Genomic DNA, 23396 nt, shown 5'->3' with positions numbered 1-23396 from the left:
GACCTCAACCAAATTGAGATGGTTTAGGATGAGTCGGACCGCGGAGTGAAGGAAAAGCAGCCAACAAGTGCTCAGCATATGTAGGAACTCCTTAACCTCTAACGAGCCTCTACCCCGGGTCCGGGATCCCCCCCCATCCCCCCACACACTGATTAGCATAGCTAGCATAGCTTCACAAGTAGATAGTAGCATCTAAATATCATTAAATCACAAGTCCAAGACACCAGATGAAAGATACAGATCTTGTGAATAAAGCCACCATTTCAGATTTTTAAAATGTTTTACAGGGAAGACAAAATATGTAAATCTATTAGCTAAACACGTTAGCAAAATACACCACTTTTCTAACTCCATCAGTTTTACTACTTCAGGTGCTATCACCAATTCGGCTAAACTAAGATATTGATAGCCAATAACCTATAAAAAACCTCTTCAGATGACAGTCTGATAACATATTTATGGTATAGGATAGGTTTTGTTAGAAAAAAGTGCATATTTCAGGTAGAAATCACAGTTTACAATTGCACCGACCATCACAAGACGACTAGAATTACTATAGAGAGCAACGTGTATGACCAATTTACTCTTAATAAAACATTTCATAAGAATAGACAAAGCATAGCAATGGAAAGACCCAGATCTTGTGATTCCAGACAATATTTCAGATTTTCTAAGCGTTTTACAGCGAAAACACAATAAATCGATAAGTTAGCATACCACATGTGAAAACGTTACCAGAGCATCGATTCCAGCCAAAGAGCGCTATAACGTAATCACCGCCAAAATATATTAATTTTTTCACTAACCTTCTCAGAATTCTTCCGATGACACTCCTGTAACATCATTTTACAACATACATATACAGTTTGTTCGAAAAGGTGCATATTTAGCCATACAAAAATGTGGTTACACAATAAAAATACTAGGAAATCAACCCTCAATATGTCTGATGTCATCTATCAGAGTGATCTAGTTTAATTGAAAGCTAATCATATACTTGACTAAAAAATACAGGGTTGACAGGAATCGAAAGACAAATTAGTTCTTAATGCAACCGCTGACTTACATTTTTAAAATTATCCTTACTTTTCAATACAGGGTTCGCCAAGTGACGCGATAACAAACAAAATGGCGAAATATGCGTTTAAAATACGATTTATCATATTAAATATTGCTTACTTTGAGCTGTTCTTCCATCAGATTCTTGGGCAATGTATCCTTTCTATGTTGTAATCTTCTTTTGGTCGATAGATGTCCTCTGTCCTTCGAAATGTCCACTAACAACGACCGAGACCGCGAAACGTTCCCAAAGCTAGAAAGTGCACGACAAATAAATTCCTCAGAATCGCACTAAACGGATATAAATTGCTATAAAACGGTTCAAATTAACTACATTATGATGTTTTTAACAACTATAACGACTGAAAACATGACCGGAGAAATATTGCTGGTTAGACAACGATTTGGAATGAGGCAAGTCCGATGTCCTTCACGCTTCAGGCGCGCGACGAGAAAGGGAGGTACCTATACGTTTTGTTCTTTTATAATGGCTGTGATTGTGCAATCGATTCCATTCAAAACGTGATGACGTACAGACACCCAGAGGAAGACGTAGGCAGTGTCGGTTTCTTCATAGCATTCACTGTCACCTTAAAAACAGACTCCAGATCAGGGGTAAAAATTTCTGAAATCTGACCCCTGTCATGAAAAGTGCTGTAGATATAGTTCTGTACCACTCAGAGACAAAATTCCAACGTCTATAGAAACTAGAAAGTGTTTTCTATCCAATAATAACAATAATATGCATATTGTACGATCAAGAATTTAGCACGAGGCAGTTTAATTTGGAGACCCAAATATGCTAATGCGGAACAGCACCCCCTATAGTTCCAAGAAGTTAAAGACTGTTGGAAAAGCATTCCAGGTGAAGCTGGTTGAGAGAATGCCAAGAGTGTGCAAAGCTGTCATCAAGGCAAAGGGTGGCTATTTGAAGGATCTCAAATATAAAATATATTTTGATTTGTTTAACACTTTTTTTGGTTACTACATGATTCCATATGTGTTATTTCATGGTTTTGATGTCTTCTCTACTTTTCTACAATGTAGAAAATAGCAAAAAAATTAAGAAAAACCGTTGAATGAGTAGGTGTTCTAAGGCTTTTGACCGGTAGTGTACATACAATATTTTTTATTTAACTTTGATTTACGAGGCAAGTCAATTAAGAACAAATTCTTACATACAATGACAGCCTACCAAGAGGCGAAAGGCCTCCTGCGGGGAATGGGGGATTACAAATAAAAATGTAGGACAAAACACACATCACGACAAGAGCAACACCACAACACTACATAAAGAGAGTCCTAAGACAACAACAGGGCATGGCAGCAACACATGACAACACACCATGTTAGCAACACAACATGACAACAATACGGAAGCAACACAACATGGCAGCAGGACCACATGTTAGCAGCACAAACATGGTACAAACATTGTTAGGCACAGACAACAGCACAAAGGGCAAAAAGGTAGAGCCAACAATAGATCACGAGATGCAGCCACAAGTGTGAGTAAAAGCGTCCATGATTGAGTCTTTGAATGATGAGATGGAGAGAAAACTGTCCAGTTTGAGTGTTTTTTTGCAGCTCATTCCAGTCGCTAGATGCAGTGAACTGAAAAGAGAATCGACCCAGGGACGTGTGTGCTTTGGGGACATTTAACAGAATGTGTTTGGCAGAACGGGTGTTGTATATGCAGGATGAGGGTTATAGTAGGTATCTCAGATAGGGGGGCGTGAGGCCAAAGAAGGTTTTATAAATAAGCATCAACCAGTGGGTCTTGTGTCGGCTATTCAGAGATGGCCACTTTACAGAGGGGTATAGAGTGCAGTGATGTATCCTATAAGGAGCATTGGTGGATAATCTGATGGCCGAAAGGTAAAGAACATCTAGCCGCTCGAAAGCACCCTTACCTGCCAATCTATAAAAGACATCTCCGTAATGTAGCATGGGTAGGATAGTCATCTGAATCAGGGTTAGTTTGGCAGCTGGAGTGAAAGAGGTGCGATTACGATAGAGGAAACCACGTCTAGATGCAACCTTAGCCTGCAGCTTGGATATATGCTGAGAGAAGGACAGTGTACCATTTAGCCATACTCTCTAGCCATACTCCCAAGTACTTGTGAGGTTACTACCTCAAGCTCTGAACCCTCAGAGGTAGTAATCACACTGGTGGTGGGCATTCTTCTTACCGAATCACGTGACCTTTGTTTTGGAGGTGTTCAGAACAAGGTTAAGGGCAGAGAAAATTTGTTGGACACTAAGAAAGCTTTGTTGAGCGCTTCCTACTGTCTGAGCTATGTTGTTGATGTAAATTGAGAAGAGTGTGGGGCCTAGGATCTAGCCTTGGGGTACTCCCTTGGTGACAGGCAGTGCCTGAGCCAGTCCCTTGATTATTGACACTTTTTTCCCCAACACTTTTGATAAACAAGGCAAGATAGAAATTGGTTCTATAACCGTTACGATCAGCTTGATCTCCCCCTTTAAATAAAGGATGCACCGTGGCTGCCTTCCAAGCACTAGGAGCCTCCCTAGAGAGGAGAGACCGGTTAAAAAGGTGAGAGATAGGCTCGGCAATGGTAGGGGCTGCAACCTTAAAGAAGAAAAGTTCTAAACCATCTGACCCAGATGTTTTTTGCGGTCAAGTTTATCGAGCTCTTTTAGCCCCTCAGACTCAGTGACTGCCTGCAGGGAGAAGCTGTGTAGCGGGGCAGGGGAAAAAGAGGGAGGAGCATCAGGGCTAGTAGCATTAGAAGGAATGGGAGAAGAGGAAGTGTTGGACAGGCAAGGAGGCATGGCTGAGTCAAATAGGAATCCTGACTTGAAGTGACGATTAAAGAGCTCAGCCATACGCTCCTTGTCAGTAACAACCACATCATCAACATTAAGGGACATGGGCAGCTGTGAATAGGAGGGCTTATTCTCCAGGTCTTTCACTGTTTTCCAGAACATCTTGGGGTTAGATCCACAGAGAGAGAACTGCTCCTTAAAGTACAGTAACTAACTTTGGCCTTCCGGATAGCCTGAGTGCACTTATTTTCTTTTTGCCTGAACTTATTTCCCATTTGCCAGTCAGCCTAAGTATTTGTGTGCCGAGCCTTTCGCCAAATGGTGTTCTTGAGGTGGAGTAACTCTGCCAGATCATGGTTGAACAAAGAACTGAACCTGTTTTTAATTCTAATTTTCTTTATGGGGGCATGCTAGTTAACAATACCACTGAAAATATAAAAAAAGAAGGTCCAAGCATCTTCGACAAAGGGAATCAAGCTGATTCTTAGGAGGTGCGCACAACACCCATCGCTTCCGAGTATATTACTTGCTAATGTTCAGTCTTTGGATAACAAAGTTGATGAGCTCAGAGCAATAACATCTGCTAATCACGTGTATGTGACCAATACAATTTGATTTGATTTGAACACCCAGCAACAGTCAACAAAGAGCTATTTGAAAGATGAATGCTTAAAACCAGCAAATCAAATTGTTTGGGGACAGACTTGGTGGAGACAACCGAGCACTGAAGGTGTTCCTTGGTAAAGATTGCCACTCCACCACATTTGGAAGATCTGTCTTGCAGAAAAAGGTTATAACCAGAAATGTTCAAATCAGTGTTTTAGAACACTTATTCTTAACCATGTCTCAGTAATGACCAACACATCTGGATTGGAGCTGTGAACCCAGACTTTCAACTGATCCATTTCAGGTAATAAGCTTCTAGTGTTAACTTGAAGAATACCCAAGGTTTTCCGAGGGCAGAAATCCGTGAAGCCCGAAATCTGAGAACAAGTCAGAATTGGGGCTAGCAACAATAGACAGGCCAGGGCATACATACACATTTCCAGATATCATCAGTAGCAATACAATTTGGGCATGGCAGAGAGGGGGAGCTTTGCTGTGTTGATTTTTTATGACATTTGACTGTGCATCAGATGGCAACAAGATTATATTGTACAGCCGGTGAGAGGGGGTTAGAATGGAAGGCCAAGAGTCGTACTGTAGTACTGAATGTCCAGAGGTTTTCAGTGTTAGTCATAATTTCCTCTGACATGATACATCAGGCCCCTGGCTAGTCACTGACCCTACGCACACTCACTAGACTATATATACAAACCATATACACACTCACACACACTACATTGACACTCCCACGCAAAACCCACACACATACACACACTCAGATCGACACAAGACAAAAACACATGTATACATATTACACACACATTTTTACACTCATCATTTACTGCTGCTGCTGCTCTGTCCTTTATTTTACTCTTATTAATATCTATCCTGATCATGTGCATAAGCTCTAAGATGCATATGGTTGTTTTGAATTAATCATCACCTTAGAAAGCACTGTCCATTTCGTTGTTAGGCTTTGAAACAACATGTTTTACACTCAGTTTCAACCTGCTGTTGAAGTTCCTTCTTCAAATTGATTAGCCTTCAGCGAGGTGAGTTTTAAAAGTACTGTAGGCCTACTGTTTTGTTGATGAGTGTTTGATGTGATTTTCGACTGCATTTGCATTGACGTCAGAGTGGTTAGAGTGACAATAGAAAACTGAGTTCCAGCCCATTAGGACCTGATGGTAGTTAGCAAGTTGGGTACTACATGTCCATAGTGCATAAAAGGATATTACAGTGACTCACCGGTCACGTGGAATTTTACTGTGGTGATGACTCATGACTGCAGGTGTGGCAGTAATATGGTCACCGCAACAGCCCTAATCCTGATGCCTAGTCACTTTACCTTCATGTACATACTGTGTCTACCTAAAATACCTCATACCTTTGCACATTGGCATGTAAGTTTCTCACTTATGGGTGGCACAAATTGTGATATTTGCAGATGCAATACTGCAGTAGTTTAAAAAGTGTACCGTTTTTGCGGCCAGTACTGTAGTATTTACTACAGTGTTTTTTGTGTGGATAATACAGTAGTATTTACTGTAGTATTCTAGAGCAGTGTTTCCAAACCCCGGTCGTCGAGTACCCCCAACAGCACATTTTTTTATTGCAACCATGGACAAGGACACCTGATTCAACTTGTCAATTAATCATCAAGCCCTCAATGAGCTTAATGAGGTGTGTTTGTCAAGGGCTACAACAAAAATCTGTACTGTTGGGGGTACTTGCGGACCAGGGTTGGGAAACACTGTTCTACCGTATACTGACATTCTATAATAAAAGTACTACACATGATCGAGGGATACTAAGTACTGTAGTATTCGATAGTAAACTGTAGTATTTTTTCATGTGGGTACATCTCCTTATTTTCCCCACTCCATTCTGTCTTCAGGATGGCCATAGCCAAGTACATCCCGTGTCTGGGTGTGTTGCTGTGTGTACGTAGACGTGACCTGCGCTCCACCGAGAGCAGCTTCATGTCCACCAGACGCTCCACTGTCACCAGCCAGACCTCCGACATCAGCGATCGCTTACGCCGCACCAGCACCGTCAAGTCCCGCCTCTCCTCCGCCTCCGACAGCGAATCGGTACGGATAAATATGTCCTGATACATGTATGTGTCTGTTTGTCTGGTTGTCCAGGCGTCTGTCTGACGGTTATGTAATGGTCCTTCTCCCAGGGCTGGACAGATACGGAGGCTGACCTCTCCAGTATGGGCTCCAGGCCGGCTAGCCGCCAGGTGTCCTGCGATATCGGCAAGGACACAACCGAGCTCCCAGCCCTCAAGCCTTACAGCTCCTCCAGCTTCAGCTCCAAGATGAAGAGCCACGACTCTGGCATTTTTGAGAAGGTAACTAACACATCAGGGCAAGGTCAAGTCAAGCGGCAAGCCTACTCTCTGTTCCCTTCCACATGTTTGACAATGTTCTGAATGCGTGGAGGATATTTCGGGCTCTAAAGGCAGAACAGTGTGAATGGTTGTCTAACACAGTAGAGGTCAGTAAGAGTCAACATCAAGTTTTTTTTTAAATTCTCACCTCACTTGTACTTATGTGTTATAACCCTGAAGTATAGAAATAAATCACACAGAGATTCACGGCTAGATTCTATCAGATCCGCGCTAATCGACATCCACATATCAGTTGATGTGTTGGAGGTGGAGCCGTGTTAGAGCCGTCACAAGCGGCTCCTTGCGTTACCTTATCGCAGACACTGCCATTGGATGCAGTGTCCATGACAAGGTAACGAAGCCACAGCCGACTTCATACACTCAAACCCTCCAATGCGTGATGTTCTATTGTCTACACTTTGATTAGACTTATAGGCTATAACCCCCCCCCCATCCAAATTCACACGACAACATGCATTAGTCTGTCATTATTTCTATCATCGATAGAGCCTACACTTTCTATCTCCGATTTGAACTTCTAATGCGGTAGGGATAAAAAGGAAGGGAGTGGTTGGTGACACACCAGAGCAACCGCTCATCGATTTGTCAGTGCCATACCGCAGTTACACCTAAAATACCGCCAAAACATCCGCTAAGTGGACGTCGGCCAATGCTGGTTTTGTCACGGCATTCATCGGAAGAAGAAGAGGAATCGTCAGACCAAAATGCAGCGGGGTACGTGTTCATCTTTAATAGCTTAACTGAATGAACACTGAATACAAAATAACAAAAAGAATAGCCGAAACAGTTCTGCAAGGTGCAACCAACACTAAACAGAAAATAACCACCCACAACTAACAGTGGGAAAACAGGCTACCTAAGTATGGTTCTCAATCAGAGACAACGATTGACAGCTGCCTCTGATTGGGAACCATACCAGGCCAAACACATAGAAATACAAAACATAGAACAAAACATAGAATGCCCACCCCAACTCACGCCCTGACCAAACCAAAATAGAGACATAAACAAGGAACTAAGGTCAGGGCGTGACAGGTTTATGCTCGATCTGAACTATGCATGGGAGCACCAGCTGTTCCGGACTACTGTGTGATCACAGTCTCCGAAGCCATTTTCTGCAGTCAAATTACCTAGTGGCCTCATGGGTGAAACATTGTTAATATTTTTCATAATTTCATAATTAATAAACATTCTCTTAAAAAAACTGCTGAAAATCCGGTGTTTCAATGTCAAACGTTTTTGTTATATTTCAGTCTTCTGAGATGTATATAAAGTGTATTATTGGGACGCAAACTCAAAATGTAATACATTTCAACTCTATCTGGTACAGGTGTCTTATTTTTTTTAAACCCATAACCATGTGTCTGAGGTTATCGTTTGTTTCAAAATAGATTTGTTTAAGACTACCAAGAAATACTCTGTAAGACCCTGATTTAGCCCATTGCAGTAAAAAGTTAAACAGGTTAACATTCACAAGGCCACAGAGCAAGATGGATTACCAGGACATGTACTCGCTGACCGGTGTCTTCACTGACATTTTCAACCTCTCACCTGACCGTCTGTAATGCCTACATGTTTCAAGCAGACCACCATAGTGCCTGTGCCCAAAAACACCAAGGTAAACTGTCTAAAAGACTATCACCCCATAGCACTCGCATCTGTAGCCATGAAATGCTTTGAAAGGCTGGTGATGGCTCACATCAACGCCATCATCCCAGACACTCTGGACCCACTCCAATTCGCATACCTCCCCAACAGATCGACAGACGACACAATCTCTATTGCACTCCTCAGTGCCCTTTCCCACCTGTACAAACACCTATGTGAGAATGCTGTTCATTGACTACAGCTCAGCGTTCAACACCATTGTGCCCACCAAGCTCATCACTAAAATATGGACCCTGGGATTAAACACCTCCCTCTGCAATGGATCCTGGACTTCCTGACGGGCCGCCCCCAGGTGGTGAGGGTAGGCAACAACACATTTACCACGGTGACCCTCAACACGGGGGCCCCTCAGTGGTGCGTGCTTAGTCCCCTCCTGTACTCCCTGTTTACCCACAACTGTGTAGCCGCACATGACTCCAATACAATCATTGTTTACACACGACACAACGGTGGTAGGCCTGATCACCGACGACGATGAGACAGCCTACAGGGAGGAGGTCAGAGACCTGGCAGTGTGGTGCCAGGACAACAACCTCTTCCACATCATCAGCAAGGCAAAGGAGCTGATCGTGGACGTCAGGAAACGAAGGGCCGAGCACGCCCCCATCCACATCGCCGGGGCTGTTGTGGAACAGGTCCAGAGCTTCAAGTTCCTCTTTGTCCACATCATTAAGGAGCTATCATGGTCTACACACATCAACACAGTCGTGAAGAGGTCACGACAATGCCCCTTCTGCCTTAGGAGGCTAAAAAGATTCAGCATGGGCCCTCAGATCCTACTGTATGTGCTATGTGCACAGCCAAACAATGGAAATTATGGATTCGACTTCCACTTTACTTCCCTACTGTAGCGTGCTGGTGGCAAACTTGCCAGATTAAATTATTTGAAAGAGTCCGTTTATAAAGTATTAAAGTCATATAAACAAGTGTATAAGTGTCATTTTATATTTATTTAATTCAAGCTCCCTATCGTTAGCTAGACAGACCTACTAGTAGGCTAGTTCTGTTATGATAAAAACGTTAGTTGTGTTGTGGTAGAGTTCTTTAAGGCCCAGGCCATCCAGCAAGCCAATAACTGTAACAATAACTATAATGATAAACTATAGGCTACATAACTATATAACATTGGTGAGCATCCACACTAGAGGAATGTTTATCCTTTTAGAGTCCTGCACCTGTCAATCAACTGATCAATGCATCCTACTTGCCTCTGCCTATAAGGTGGTACCACAGATATTCATGAGGTCTCTAACACATTACGTGTGTGAGCGTTGCAAAATAAATGTACACATACATGTTGTTCAATCATTTCATCCAAACTGCTCGTGTGCGTTTGCGTAGCCAGGCACTAAAATAGAACTTGGTTCTATTTTTGATGCATGATGTGCTGCAAGTCCCACCTCTGCCATTTCCTCATTGGTTTTTAGGAGCATATACCCACGTGGGTGATTGAAATATATACTGAGGTCCACACTCCAGTCCAGTTGATAGTGGGAATGTACCTTACAGTTGGTTGCCAACCGCCATATAAAGTCCACAGAAGAAGAAGAGATTACTAGAAACGAACTAGATTTCCCCTTTATCTGTAGATTAATTGTCGGAGTAGAGAACACATGATTTTGTGTTGACTCAATGGGTAAAAATTCTACAAAGATTCAGAAAAAAAGGACCGTGTGCATTTCAGGTAAAATAACAACCCAATGTTTATATCCCATGACAAATTAGCTAGCAACAGCAAGCTAGCTAGTTAAATGTTCATGAATGTTTAGTGTGTTTTGACCTGTCCCCAAATTAATATAGTTGGTTCAGAGTTCGTTTTGATATTTCAACCTGCATGTCCTGATTGCGACTGGTGTGGATGCTCAACGCGGACGCATGCGCGGCCCCCGCCTAGTCAGCATGTAACACACAGATACTGGTTCAGAGTGACCATTCAGTGCTTTCAGTGTTCATTGTCGTAGTGACAACTGCAAATAATACTTCAATGCAGTAGGATGCATGTACATCTTGGCTTAATGAAAAATAATATAGTAACTCTTATATGAATGTAACAATTCAAAAGCAAAAAATGCCATTTAGCCTGCATCTTGCACAGCATGTCATTGCCTCATTGCTTAAGTGGTTTGTAAGTGATTTCCATTTTTCTAAAGCTGGTCAATTCCTTTGGGACATCTTTTTCACTGTGCTCATCTCTGTATGTCCTGTGCAACTATTTGCAATGCATCGGTACAACTTTATCACAACAAATGCACTTTCTCTCCTCAAATTTCCCCAACATGCATTTTCTATGCTGCTGTAGGTCTGTTTTACATTCAGCAATTGACAAGAGCAAGCCTGCTTCTTTCCCCGAATAGGCTATTAGGTCTAGTATAAAACATTTTTTTTAAATAAATGTCCCATAGCTTTTGTAGCCTATCACTATATCCACAAAAGTATGTGGACACCCCTTCAAATTAGTGGACTCTGCTATTTCTGCCACACCCGTTGCTGACAAGTGTATAAAAAATCGAGCACACAGCCATGCTAGAGCTTCTCCGTTCAAATGTAAGTGCTGTTATGGTGAAGTGGAAACGTCTAGGAGCAACAACGACTCAGCCGCGAGGTGGTAGGCCACACAAGCTCACAGAACGGGACTGCCGAACGCTGAAGCTAAAAATCGTCTGTCTTTGGTTGCAACACTCATTACCAAATTTCAAACTGCCTCTGCAAGCAAAGTCAGCACAATAACGGGAGCTTCATGAAATGGGTTTCCATGGCCGAGCAGGCGCACACAAGCCTAAGATCACCATGCGCAATGTCAAGCGTCGGCTAGAGGGGTGTAAATCTTGTCTCTATTGGACTCTAGAGCAGTGGAAACGTGTTCTCTGGAGTGATGAATCACACTGGCAGTCTGGCGGACGAATCTGGGTTTGGCGGATGCCAGGAGAACGCTACCTGCCCGAATGCATAGTGCCAACTGTAAAGTTTTGGTAGAGGAATAATGGTCTGGGGCTGTTTTCCATGGTTTGGGCTAGGCTTTTATTCTGAGGTCTTGTCTGACAAGTTGTGAATATAGCAAGTGAAACGGTAAACCGTTGCAATCACATTGACGGACATGTTATGATACCCACCTTACTCCTTCTGGTAGGTCTCCTTCTGGTAGCATCTGTTCATGACCAGGAGATCAGTCTGGCACCCAACTCTGCACTTTGTCTAACAGAAAAACAGGGTCAACAATTGTCATCCTCCCTCAATTATAAGATAGCTCGAGAAATAATGTAATCTTGTTTGGAAGCTAATTTAATGCTTTACAGATGTAGACTGACTGGCTCCATTGGATTAGATTGAGGCCGGGGAAGCCGTTACACTATGCAACCAACTGTGACATATTTTGCTATGGCCCTGGGTTGGTTTGAGTTTGTTGCTGCTAGTTAGTCAACTGTTGTAGTCAGAAAAGAGTTAGCTAGTGGCTGCATCCAATATTTATTTCTGCCCTTCACATGGGTTGCACCTCGGTGGTTAATGTGACTGTTTTGTCTAAATTACACTAACTTAGTGACATGGAAATACGATGATATTGCTAAAGTAGGCAAATTAGTAGGAAACAACTTTGCCATTACTGTTACTAGCAAAGTTAGTCAAAAATAGCTAGCAATACTAATGTTAGCTAGCTAAAATACAGTGGTCCCCTCAATCTTAGTTAGCTGGCTAAAGTTATAGTGCATCTAAAGTCAATCTGGCCACATCACAATCATGACAGAAAAGTATTATTTTGAAATGTTATCATGTTTCCAAGCAAAATCTGAGTTGTATTGAGGTAGGCTAACATTAGCCAGCTAGCTAGCGAACTTCAGCTATGCTAGCGATGATAGTGATAATGATAATCAAAATCCTGCATTTCATGGTCATTCGGTATAGGGCTTTTCAGTCTAAAACGGCCATGATCCTTTGAACACGTTGGGGGCGATGAATCAACGGAGCCCAATTCAATGAAGGGAAGTGAAGTGGCGATTTGCACGTGGAGCTTGGCAAAAGGCGGCATGATTTGTTGACATAATTGTAATCCAAACCCAAACTTCATTTACTCGTTCCAAACTCTGTTTTAGGCGAGAATGACTATGACCAAAATGATCCTATTTACAGTACACTTAGTAGTCAACATTTACACTAGAATAAATGTTTCTGACTCATATTGATGCCATTTTCAAAGGGATTAGTTGTTTTTTAGGGACATTCGCTCTTTCAGGTTGAATTAGAAAATCCTCTTTGCCTCTTAATTTAATGGTTGAGTTAAACCTGAGTGTTTTAGATGGACTAAAAGCTTTGGGCCTTAGTAACAAGTGATCTGTGGTGTGACTTGATAGATGTTTGGAGATGTGCAATACCGTGTCACACGGACTGATTGTTGTGGTCGCCATCCGCCCATTCAAGATCAAATATTTGATGAAGGCTAAATTGTGTTAGAAACTCTTTACTTACATGTGACTGGTATTTAATTGAGTGTAACATTGAAGTGACTCACCGAATAATTACAATATGTTACTCATTATGATAGCAGGAACCAACCTCAAAGTCCTGAATTGTGTATCTTATAGAGCTCTGAATGACATTTCATTAAAAGGTATAGGCCACAGGGACTGCAGCTTGCCTCTAGCTGTAAGTACTCATTATGAGTCAAAAGTGTCAGTCAATTGCGCTTGTTTTGTATCGATCAGTGTGGCCATTACCTACCTCCAATAGACAAAAAAACAGCACTAATGCCCTACTAAACCTTGGCTGAGTCTGCAATATAACATTACATGTCTTCCCCGGTTTTTTACCCTCTTTAGCCCAGCTAGGTAATGGGCTCCCATAGTGTCTTCCTTAGCCAAAGACGATTCATCCTTTTTATTTCCGCCCTAACCTCAGTGTGTTTGGTGTTGACGGATGCTAATGCATTCCTGTGAGGTCTGGCAGGGTTTGGCCATGAGCAGACAACAGGCATGTGGATGGCACGGCCTTATTAAATCACTGCAGTTTAATCTCAAATGTCACAGCAGATTAACCAGCCTTATCAATGAGAGACATAATTAACTGTTCTGTGACATGCCTCATGGCAGGCTAGGCCTTACAGGGGGAGAAATATTACCACTTGCTCTTTGATTTGTAGTCAGGGCCGATAATGTCAGAGCAGGAACGGCAGTGGCAGATTATAATGACGTGAGGCAGACTTCCACTCTGAGCTGCAGAGACAACAATACTTTCTCACACTCATTCACATTATATATATATATTTTTGTGTCCCTCCATTTCTTATGATATATTACAGTACTTCCTCCAATTTTATGATATGTTACGAATGGTCCGGTGGTGGAAAAGCAGTCTTACAGTATCATACGTCTTAGTAATCATACAGTATAATATGTCTTGTTGCCGTTAGCATTTGTGGCTAATGTTAGCTAGGTTAGGGGTAAGGGTTAGCTAACATGCTAAGGAGTTGCAAATAGTTATGGTTGTGGTTAGCTAAAGTTGTTAATTAGCTAAGATACTTAAGTTGTCCCTGACACGATTCGAACATGCAACCTTTGGATTGCTAGAAGTTTGCATTATGTGCCCATCCATTCTCCCCAACCTTCTGTCTTAAAGGGATACTTTGGGATTTTGGGAATTAAGCCCTTTTCCTACTTCCCCAGAGTCAGATGAACTCGTGGATACCATTATTATGTTTCTGCTTTACCAGAAGCATACCACCCTGCATCCCACTGCTGGCTTGCTTATGAAGCTAAGCAGGGTTGGTCCTGGATGGGAGAGCAGATGCTGCTGGAAGTGGTGTTGGAGGGCCAGTAGGAGGCACCTTTTCCTCAGTTAAAAAAATATATATCATAATAATAATATCCCAATTCGCCAGGGCAGTGATTGGGAATATTTCCCTGGGTAGGGTGCTGTTTTTCAGATGGGATGTTAAAACGGGTGTCCTGACTTTCTGTGGTCACTAAAAATCCCATGGTACTTATTGTAAGAGTAGGGGTGTTAACCCTGGTGTCCTGGCTAAATTCCCAATCTGACCCTCATACAATTGGCTCAATCATCCCTGTAACTATTCCCCAGGTCGTTGCTGTAAATGAGAATGTGTTCTCAGTCAACTTACCTGGTAAAATAGGGGTTACATTTTATTAAAAAAGGAAGTTGCTAACTAGTGTTACGCAATTGCTAAATACTGTTAGCACAATGACTGGCTTCCAGTTAGCATTGGCTCGTCAAACTACCTCTAACTTCCTTCATACTGGATGCAGAGACATAGAAATAGTATCTATGTGTTCATTTGACTCTGGAGAAGTAGATAAAGGGCTTCATTGCCAATGTATCCCTTTAAGTAACCAAAGCATTGTTACATATACAGGTTGTAGGTGGAGGAGAGTCGAGATGAAAGTAAGGCGGGTGAAAGTAACACTTTTCTCAGATAACATAGAAGCTAGAATGACATAGTGTCAACCCATTCCTAATGTGGAGGACGAGGTCCCTGCAAAAAGAAAACCCAGCCCAGTCTACCCATGTATCGCCAAATTATTATTTTTTTTAAATGGTTTTGAGCGAGTTAAAAAAACGGACCTGGAAGGGTTTTTTGGTTGTAGAGTTGTTGACAAAACTGACATTTTCTTATGTCATTTTCTTAATTAAATGACAGCATAGGCTTCAAGTATTATAATACCTAGTCTTGGGTGTTAGCCTGGGAGAAGTTACAGGAGATACGGGTGGGACGAAAGTAACACAATGTTAACTGATGACCTGGAATAAAATAACATTTAAGCACAGGCCAATGTCTCCTCTAGTTCATATTGCTTTTGTAAAGTTAGCAAAATATCAACAAGTGACTGAATGTTTGAAAATGATATATGGCATCATTAGAATAATGCCTTAATCAATTGACTTGATCAATCAGCTTCTCACATAAGCTTTTATGGACAGGTTAGTGGTTAAAAATATATATCATTATGATTCTGGGAGTCAAACCATAGAAATTTGATAAGCATGATGAGTTTGCCGTTTGTGAAAAGTATAAAAACGTTTATTCTATCAAGAGAGTAACGCACATGGCAAGGACAGCTGGAGGGCACCTGGTTGGGAGGGCTAAGCATGAATATTAATTGAAAATGGTGAAAAACATCTCTTACTACATTCCCATTGAAGTGAGATGATGTGATTCATTTTAGTCCAATTAATATTGGAAGGCGATGTTGACGCATGGTTTATTTTAAATGAACATTTCTAACCTGCAGCATGAATTATACAAATTGACACAAACATGACTGTAACGGTTTTCTTCCTGGGATGAAGGAGAGGACCAAAACGCAGCGTGGCTAGTGTTCAACATGATTTAATAAAGAATATAATAGAACACTACAAACAACAAAACAAGAAATGTGAAAACCGAAACCGTCCTATCTGGTGCAGAACACAAAGACAGAAGACAACCACCCACAATCCCCAACACAAAACAAGCCACCTATATATGATTCTCAATCAGGGACAACGATTGACAGCTGCCTCTGATTGAGAACCATATCAGGCTGAACACAGAAACAGACAAACTAGACACACAACATAGAATGCCCACCCAGCTCACGTCCTGACCAACTCTAAAACAAGCAACACACATAAGAACTATGGTCAGGACATGACAATGACATTATGACTAATAGTACATTTGTTTAAAGTAATGAGCATTACAAACCATAAACACGGAGATAAGACAGATATTGTGCACTTCTTGCCAGCTGTTACTTCCGTCCCAAAGCTGTGTTAAAGCCAATTTATGCGTGATCCGAAAATGTGGTCTGACGCTCCTTATAGAAGGTGTGACGCAATTGAGGAGCCTCTGGAGGCATGCAGAGGCCAAATTGAACTCGGTACCGTATCCCTGTGCGCCTCACAAATGTTGTAACAATGCGGAGGACTCCGTATTGCTCTTCATTGACATGATTGGTTGACGGTAGGTGGGGGTGGGTGGTACTATATAAACACGAACTCACTTCCTTGACAACAGTTCTACTCGACAGCTCTGCGCTGCGCCGCGAAACGCAATAAGTCTGAATGCCCTAACTTCTGTAGAGGCTGTAGCACCGTAAATGCTGCATGGCCAATGCAAATGTCGGATTGACCATGCAGCGCCTTTAACTCCAGCCCCGCCGTCAGGCACAAAAGTAATGTTCCGGTCGTTCTGTTCTCTGTGTATTTAATTTCAACTAATTTACCCTAGAAAGGAAATTATAGTTGCTAATAGTAGAGGACATACTGTATATAAATTGTTTGTCATAAAATATGGTGTCTCTAGCTCTATATTTGGTACCTTTTCTCCCATACCCAAAAAACATGACCTGGCTGGAGACAAAGGAAAAGGGATCTTTGAGATTTGCTTCGAAGGATACAAGACCATCTTTTAGGGAAAATAATATTAAACCAGGAATCCAAATTGCCATGTTGCATAGATAATTGGGTGCAATTATCTATGCATTTTATGTTAATTGTTTCTCATCTCACCTTTTGTTTGACTTCGACAGGCTGGTGATTCGTCAGAAGCCATCGTAACGAGAGGAATGATTGGCCAGATTCCCAGCATCATCATCACCTCCGAGACCAGCCCTTTCTTACCTGTCCTTAGGGCCAGTTCCCGTGGTTCCCGTACAAGGCCATCCAATGGCAGTGTAGATGTGGGGTCTGTTACTAAGGAGCCACAGGAGAATGTCCAGCAGAGGTCAACACTTCCCTCTAACTCCTCTAACAGTGATGCCTCTACACCACTCATCTGATCACAACCACAGTACATGAGAAATTATAATAAATGCCAGGGTCTGTACTCAACATGAAACTTTTCTACAAGTCAAGTTAACCCCCATGTGAATACTCTTGCTGTACGTTCTTTACTGAAAAGGTTTTGTTTTGTTGCTTTGTTAATGTGGTACAACCAGGGCCGGCTCCAAGCATAAGCGACGTAAGCGGTCACTTTGGGGCTCTGGCCGCCATGGGACCCCCGAACCAGGAACTAATTTCAGGTCTCAACATACTGTTCTCTGCACCACATTGCAAAATGTCAGGGAAGGGTACCATAAAACTAAATCAATGTATCCCCGCCATCAACAGGGAGGCCACAGTGTGGGGGGGGGGGGGGGTACAAAATCCCGCTTAGTGCCCCCAAAAGGCTAGAGCCGGCCCTGGGTACCAGACAAAGAAAGTACAGAAATGGGATTGGTTGTGTTGTCTGCTAAGCTTTCACCTGGGCCTCTTGAGTGAGCTACAATCGTAAGGAAGTCTGTAAAATCAGACAGCAGCCCAACTGTTTCAAACCCGTTTCAAACATTTCCCCTAGCCCAGGTCCCCTCATCTAAGATCTGCTAAAGGCTGAAACCGATTAAGTAGAACTATTGTGTGAAGTAATGCAGACATAACTAAAAAAGGCTGAGCTGGAAATGGCTATCTGAGGGATCTATCTTAGCTGGGAGACGCTGGAAATGTCAGGCTGTCTAGGGCAGGGGTTCTCAAACCTCTCATCGGGGACTCCCAGCTGTTCAATGTATTTTAACTATTGCACAGCTTGCACACCTGACTCAAATAGTCAATTAATCCTCAAGCCCTTGACTATGTGAATCTGGTGAGTTACAGTAGTTCAGGGCTACAACAAAATTGTGAAGAGTCTGGTGTTCCCCGAGGAGAGGTTTGAGAACCACTGGTCCAGGGTATTGATTGAAGTCCTTAATGTGGGTCCAGGCTGTAGTCAGCCAAGATTCTTTCTCGAGGCCCATGGCCTGTGTGACAGAATCTGGGCTGACTACAGCCTGGACCCACATTAAGAACTTCAATCAATGCCCTGGCCTTAAATGTCTTGAGCATTAGAATGTGTAGGACGCTGCACAATAAATCCACAACTCAGGGCTGAATTCGATAGAACCTGCAATTTGATTGTGCAAGACAAATTCCTTCTTGATGGTAATACAGTATTCTATTGCTGTATTTACGCAGTATAGCTCTTTTCCCCATAGACAACTAAAATCACGGAATGGTTTTAACTATTGTAGATGCGTCCAGTTTACAGAATAAGAAGTGGTTGGTCCATGGGCAGTAGCATAGTTGGTAAACAAAGACACTGCAATAACATTATCTATGGCGGATTTGAGTTTCTCATCCGTTCCTCTGACTTCAATCACCAGACTAGTGTTAACTGATACTCCTGTGTTTTGATGGAACCAAATAGACTGACAGACTACAGGACACAATGGTTGAGAGTGATTGATAGCACTTGTAATGAGAACACAAGAAGTGGTATTCATATGTACAGGTAAACAGTCCATGTGCATCTGTTGAGTGTCTGGTCTCCTATTTATTATGGTCTCCTGCTTTTTAGATTCTGCTTGTAATTACGCAGTGTAAAATTGATTTTGCTTTGTAAGAAGCTGCATTTATTACCAGTAAGTATTGAATTTCAAAATGTTCAATATTTTAAAAAGATTTCCACACTAAGATAATCATACGTATTTATATTTCTGTACCGCAGGGCTCTTTCTGATTGTAATTCATGGGAGAATCGGTATCAGACAATTCATTATGGAGCTAAGTGCTGTAATGGAACAGTTGAAATAACGGATAATGATAACTTAACTCCTTGTGCAAGCAAACTTCAAGATGATCTGCAGAAGCACTTTAAGGTCTAGATATTCATTTTGTGATTCATTTAAAAGCTTTTAAAGTGACTGTAAGGTGAATTGTACAGTTTTATGAGCAGTGTTGTAGAGTATGAATCCAATATTCCCTGTGCTTGTATGGGTGGGCAAAAGGGATATTATTGTTGATTATACCTCAGCTGTTAAATAGCTTACACTAAAATGGGTATGTAGTGAGTTTCAATACAGAGCACAAGTACAATGCATGTGACTATAATGATATTATAGAATATGAAAGATTTCATCATAGTCTATAATAGCTCAGAAACATAAAACATAAAATATTGAGCGAAGTGCAAGAGGTGTTTGTTTTATTTTCCAATTTGGAATGGTCGAATGCGAACAGAAAATGACCCCCCCCCCCAATTTATCTGCCTGTATGAGCAAATACAGGATGTTTCCCACTGAGCCTTGTCCCCAGGAAGTGGGAAAAACACTTCCTGTTGATTGATACATCAGAGTAAATATACCCTTGATTGCCCATAAAATGACTCCTTGGCAATTGCATTGGCGCTCAATCATGAAATCCTGTTTGTCAGATCTTGCATGCTTGGTTGTGTTTTACTGGCAACTCAGTGGGCAGTGGCATCCATATACTGTTTTGGGAAAGGGAAACTGTCCTACATGGTGACCCACCATTCTGAGGTGTGAAATGTATTATTTTACTTACTACTTCCTACATGCTAGCTAATGTGATTAAGCCCCACAGTGAGGTGTAAATAGTGTTCCCAGTGGCCAGGTTTCCATCTAATTGGCAACAGATGTTCATGCAAATATAAAAAAATCTACATAAAGAAAATATGATTTTTTTTAAATCAGTAGTGTGTTTCCAGCAAACGGACTTTTTCGCTTAAGTTTTCATTTACTGAATCAAAATCTAAAGTTCAATGTGTATCCATCGCATTTTAAACTCTTAGAAAATAAAAAAAGGTTTACATGATGAGATGAATATGGATACTTTTTATTTGTCAAACGGCAGTCAAGCATCGATCATCATATCACCCGAATAAGAGCCTCTTTATTTATTGGAAAGGCGTGTGAAGTTAATCAGAATTTATTTAATCTGTAGCCTAATAAAACTGCATGGTTTCCCGAGTCGAAGTGGGAGGACCATACACCATATCGCATGACTCCAAGTTTACTCCGATATGATGGTTATTATATCAATATTTGCGTGTAAAGCCGTTTTCTCCGCCATTTCTAGCATAATTAGTTTTACCGACACAAAACGATCCCACCATGTCGAACAAACAAATTATCTGTCAACATTTATACAATTTTACCAAAACTTCCTAATTATAATCACAGGCTCACAACTGTAGTGATAAAAAATATATATATGATATGACTTTACTCGCATAAAAACTGGATGGAAACGTGGTTAGTGATTCACAAATGTCTCATGGCCAGAAAAGTAGGCAGAGAGACTTGAGAGTTTCATTCCAGATGGAAAGGGATTGAAAGGTTGATTCAAAAGCATTCCTAATGGTGAAAACGTATTTTCACCCCTTGCTCTCAGTATCTCAGAGGTGAAAGTTTCTAAAAATGGATTCAATTGCAGTATGTTTTCCAAATAAATGTTATTCAGTCTTATCAAATGGCAAGTTGTAATCTATTTTGTTGTTCTGTAGTATAATGGTGTTGAGCTTAAATCCCGTTTAATTCTACATTTGATTGTGTGTTTGTATTATTGACAAGCATCTATCTTACAGGAAAAGGAAGATATGTTTAGAAATATGAAAAAAGATTTATTGTACATTTGTTACTTTGACTATAGTATGTCTAATCAGTGTTGTTCTAATTTATTTTTCTAAATAAATACATTTTACTTAATGTATCCTCCACCTTGTGATGCATCAGTATTTTTGAAGTATTGTACAAATACAAAAGCTAAATAAAAGATCATAAAAGATTCAATGTGAGAAGTTTTTACAGCTTAGGTCCACATAGATCTCATAATTACTATGATTTCAAATGTAAAATTGCAATTACACCACTCACCACTTGTTGCAACTTCCTCACCGTTAGAGGTTTCTCCAGTCTCTTTTTTCCCGTTCCCCGCTCCCTGTCAGCAGTCATTACCTCATTGACTTCTCTCCCTGGAGATCCGGTGTGGAACTCTGTTATCAAGAGGCTGCTGTGTGAAGACATGCACACACACACATGCACTCATGCACTGGCACGCACACACAAACACAGAGGTCTTCCCTTAAAACCTCTGATCTGCTGAGCCGGGTGAGGGACACTTGTGGGTGGCTGGGCCTTGTGAAACAGCAGATTTATGACCCCAAGTAGTGAATTTAGGGATAAAGAATTATGGATGGCTTTGTTATCCTCTTTGTTCTCATTATATACCCTCTGAGCCCAAAGTATGTGGCCATTGGCCAATAGCAGAACGGACCTAATCTTCTCTGGTAGGAGGTTGAACTGCAAAACACCTATAGGATCAATACTCAAATCATCAGTTGATGAAAATAGTCTCCACAAAATATATCTCATAGTTACAGATTTGGCTTGAAATGGCGTGTTGTGGCTTTCGTTGTTAGTGTGTGTGCGTGTGTGTTTGCGTGTATATGCGTGTGACTGCAAGTGCGTGAGGGAATAGGACAGGGTGAGAGGGAGCGAAAGAAGGATAGAGGGTGAGAGGGAGACAGGGAAAGAGATTTAGGCAGGTTCTTTTTAAAGCATTCCCTCCGTAGATAAGTGACAGGACATCTCGGGCGACAAACGCAGTGGGCCTGTACACCCTTAAGTGCGTGAACTGATAAACGTGTGCGTTTTTCAATGTGTATGAGAAGAATGTGTATGATAAAATGAGTTTCCATTGCACTTGACATTGGCATCCTAAACCTTTTCATGTTGCTAATTGAACATTGACCAAAGAAGGAATGTGTTGATGTCGGATAGGTCTTCTGACACGTAATGGAAGGTATTTGAAGATGGTGGTTGAAGATATCCCTCTAGTGGTGTGGGGGCTGTGCTTTGGCAAAGTGGGTGGGGTTATATCCTGCCTGTTTGGCCCTGTCCGGGTGTATCGTCAGACAGGGCCACAGTGTCTCAGCCTCCAGTATTTATGTTGCAATAGTTTATGTGTCGGGGGGCATAGGGTCAGTCTGTTATATCTGGAGTATTTCTCTTGTCTTATCCGGTGTCCTGTGTGAATTTAAGTATGCTCCCTCTAATTCTCTCTCTCTTTCTCTCGGAGGACCTGAGCCCTAGGACCATGCCTCAGGACTACCTGGCCTGATGACTCCTTGCTGTCCCCAGTCCACCTGGTCATGCTGCTGCTCCAGTTTCAACTGTTTTGCCTGCGGCTATGGAACCCTGACCTGTTCACTGGACGCGCTACCTTGTCCCGGACCTGCTGTTTTAGACTCTCTCTCTACCGCACCTGCTTTCTCTAACTCTGAATGATCGGCCATGAAAAGCCAACTGACATTTACTCTTGAGGTGCTGACCTTTTGCACCCTCTACAACCACTGTCATTATTATTATCTGACCCTGCTGGTCATCTATGAACATTTGAACATCTTGGCCATGTTCTGTTATAATCTCCACCCGGCACAGCCAGAAGAGGACTCGCCACCCCTCAGAGCCTGGTTCCTCTCTAGGTTTCTTAATAGGTTCTGACCTTTCTAGGGTGTTTTTCCTAGCCACCGTGCTTCTACATCTGCATTGGTTGCTGTTTGGGGTTTTAGACTGGATTTCTGTACAGCACTTTGTGACATCGGCTGATGTAAAAAGGGCCTTATAAATACTTTTGATTAAATGTGATTGACTGATATTTCACCAACAGCAGTTTTCACCAACATCATTCAAAAATCTATAAAATAAAGCATAGCTTGATCCAACTGTGAAGAGACATGCAGTCATGAGACATTTTTAACTTTATTTAACTAGGCAAGTCAGTTAAGAACAAATTCTTATTTACAATGACAGCCTAGGAACAGTGGGTTAACTGCCTTGTTCAGGGGCAGAACAACAGACTTTTACCTGGTCAGCTCGGGGATATAATTTAGCAACTTTTCAGTTACTGGCCCAACACTCTAACCACTAGGCTACCTGCCGCCTCCCATGTCATGCAGTCATGACTTCTCATCAATATTGCACTAAGACTATCTGGATACATAGATACACTAATTTCATCAGATCTGCCTTAGCAAGTCTATAACATTCTAATTCTACTG

General features: G+C 41.8%; 1 protein-coding gene across 1 annotated transcript in view; it reads left to right on the top strand.

The window, feature by feature from the left end:
* Window positions 1-20016, top strand: part of LOC139570791 (melanopsin-A-like) — a 75247-nt gene extending 55231 nt beyond the window's left edge. Inside the window, exons 8-10 of the mRNA XM_071392979.1 lie at window positions 6353-6548; window positions 6641-6811; window positions 17056-20016. Of these exons, the coding sequence (XP_071249080.1) occupies window positions 6353-6548; window positions 6641-6811; window positions 17056-17304 (616 nt within the window). The 3' untranslated portion in view covers window positions 17305-20016. The remainder of the gene's footprint in view (window positions 1-6352; window positions 6549-6640; window positions 6812-17055) is intronic.
* The last annotated feature ends 3380 nt before the right edge of the window (window positions 20017-23396 follow it).

Source organism: Salvelinus alpinus, chromosome 3 (assembly GCF_045679555.1).
Source record: "Salvelinus alpinus chromosome 3, SLU_Salpinus.1, whole genome shotgun sequence".
NCBI lineage: Eukaryota > Metazoa > Chordata > Actinopteri > Salmoniformes > Salmonidae > Salvelinus > Salvelinus alpinus.
This window is presented reverse-complemented; position numbering and strand designations above follow the sequence as displayed.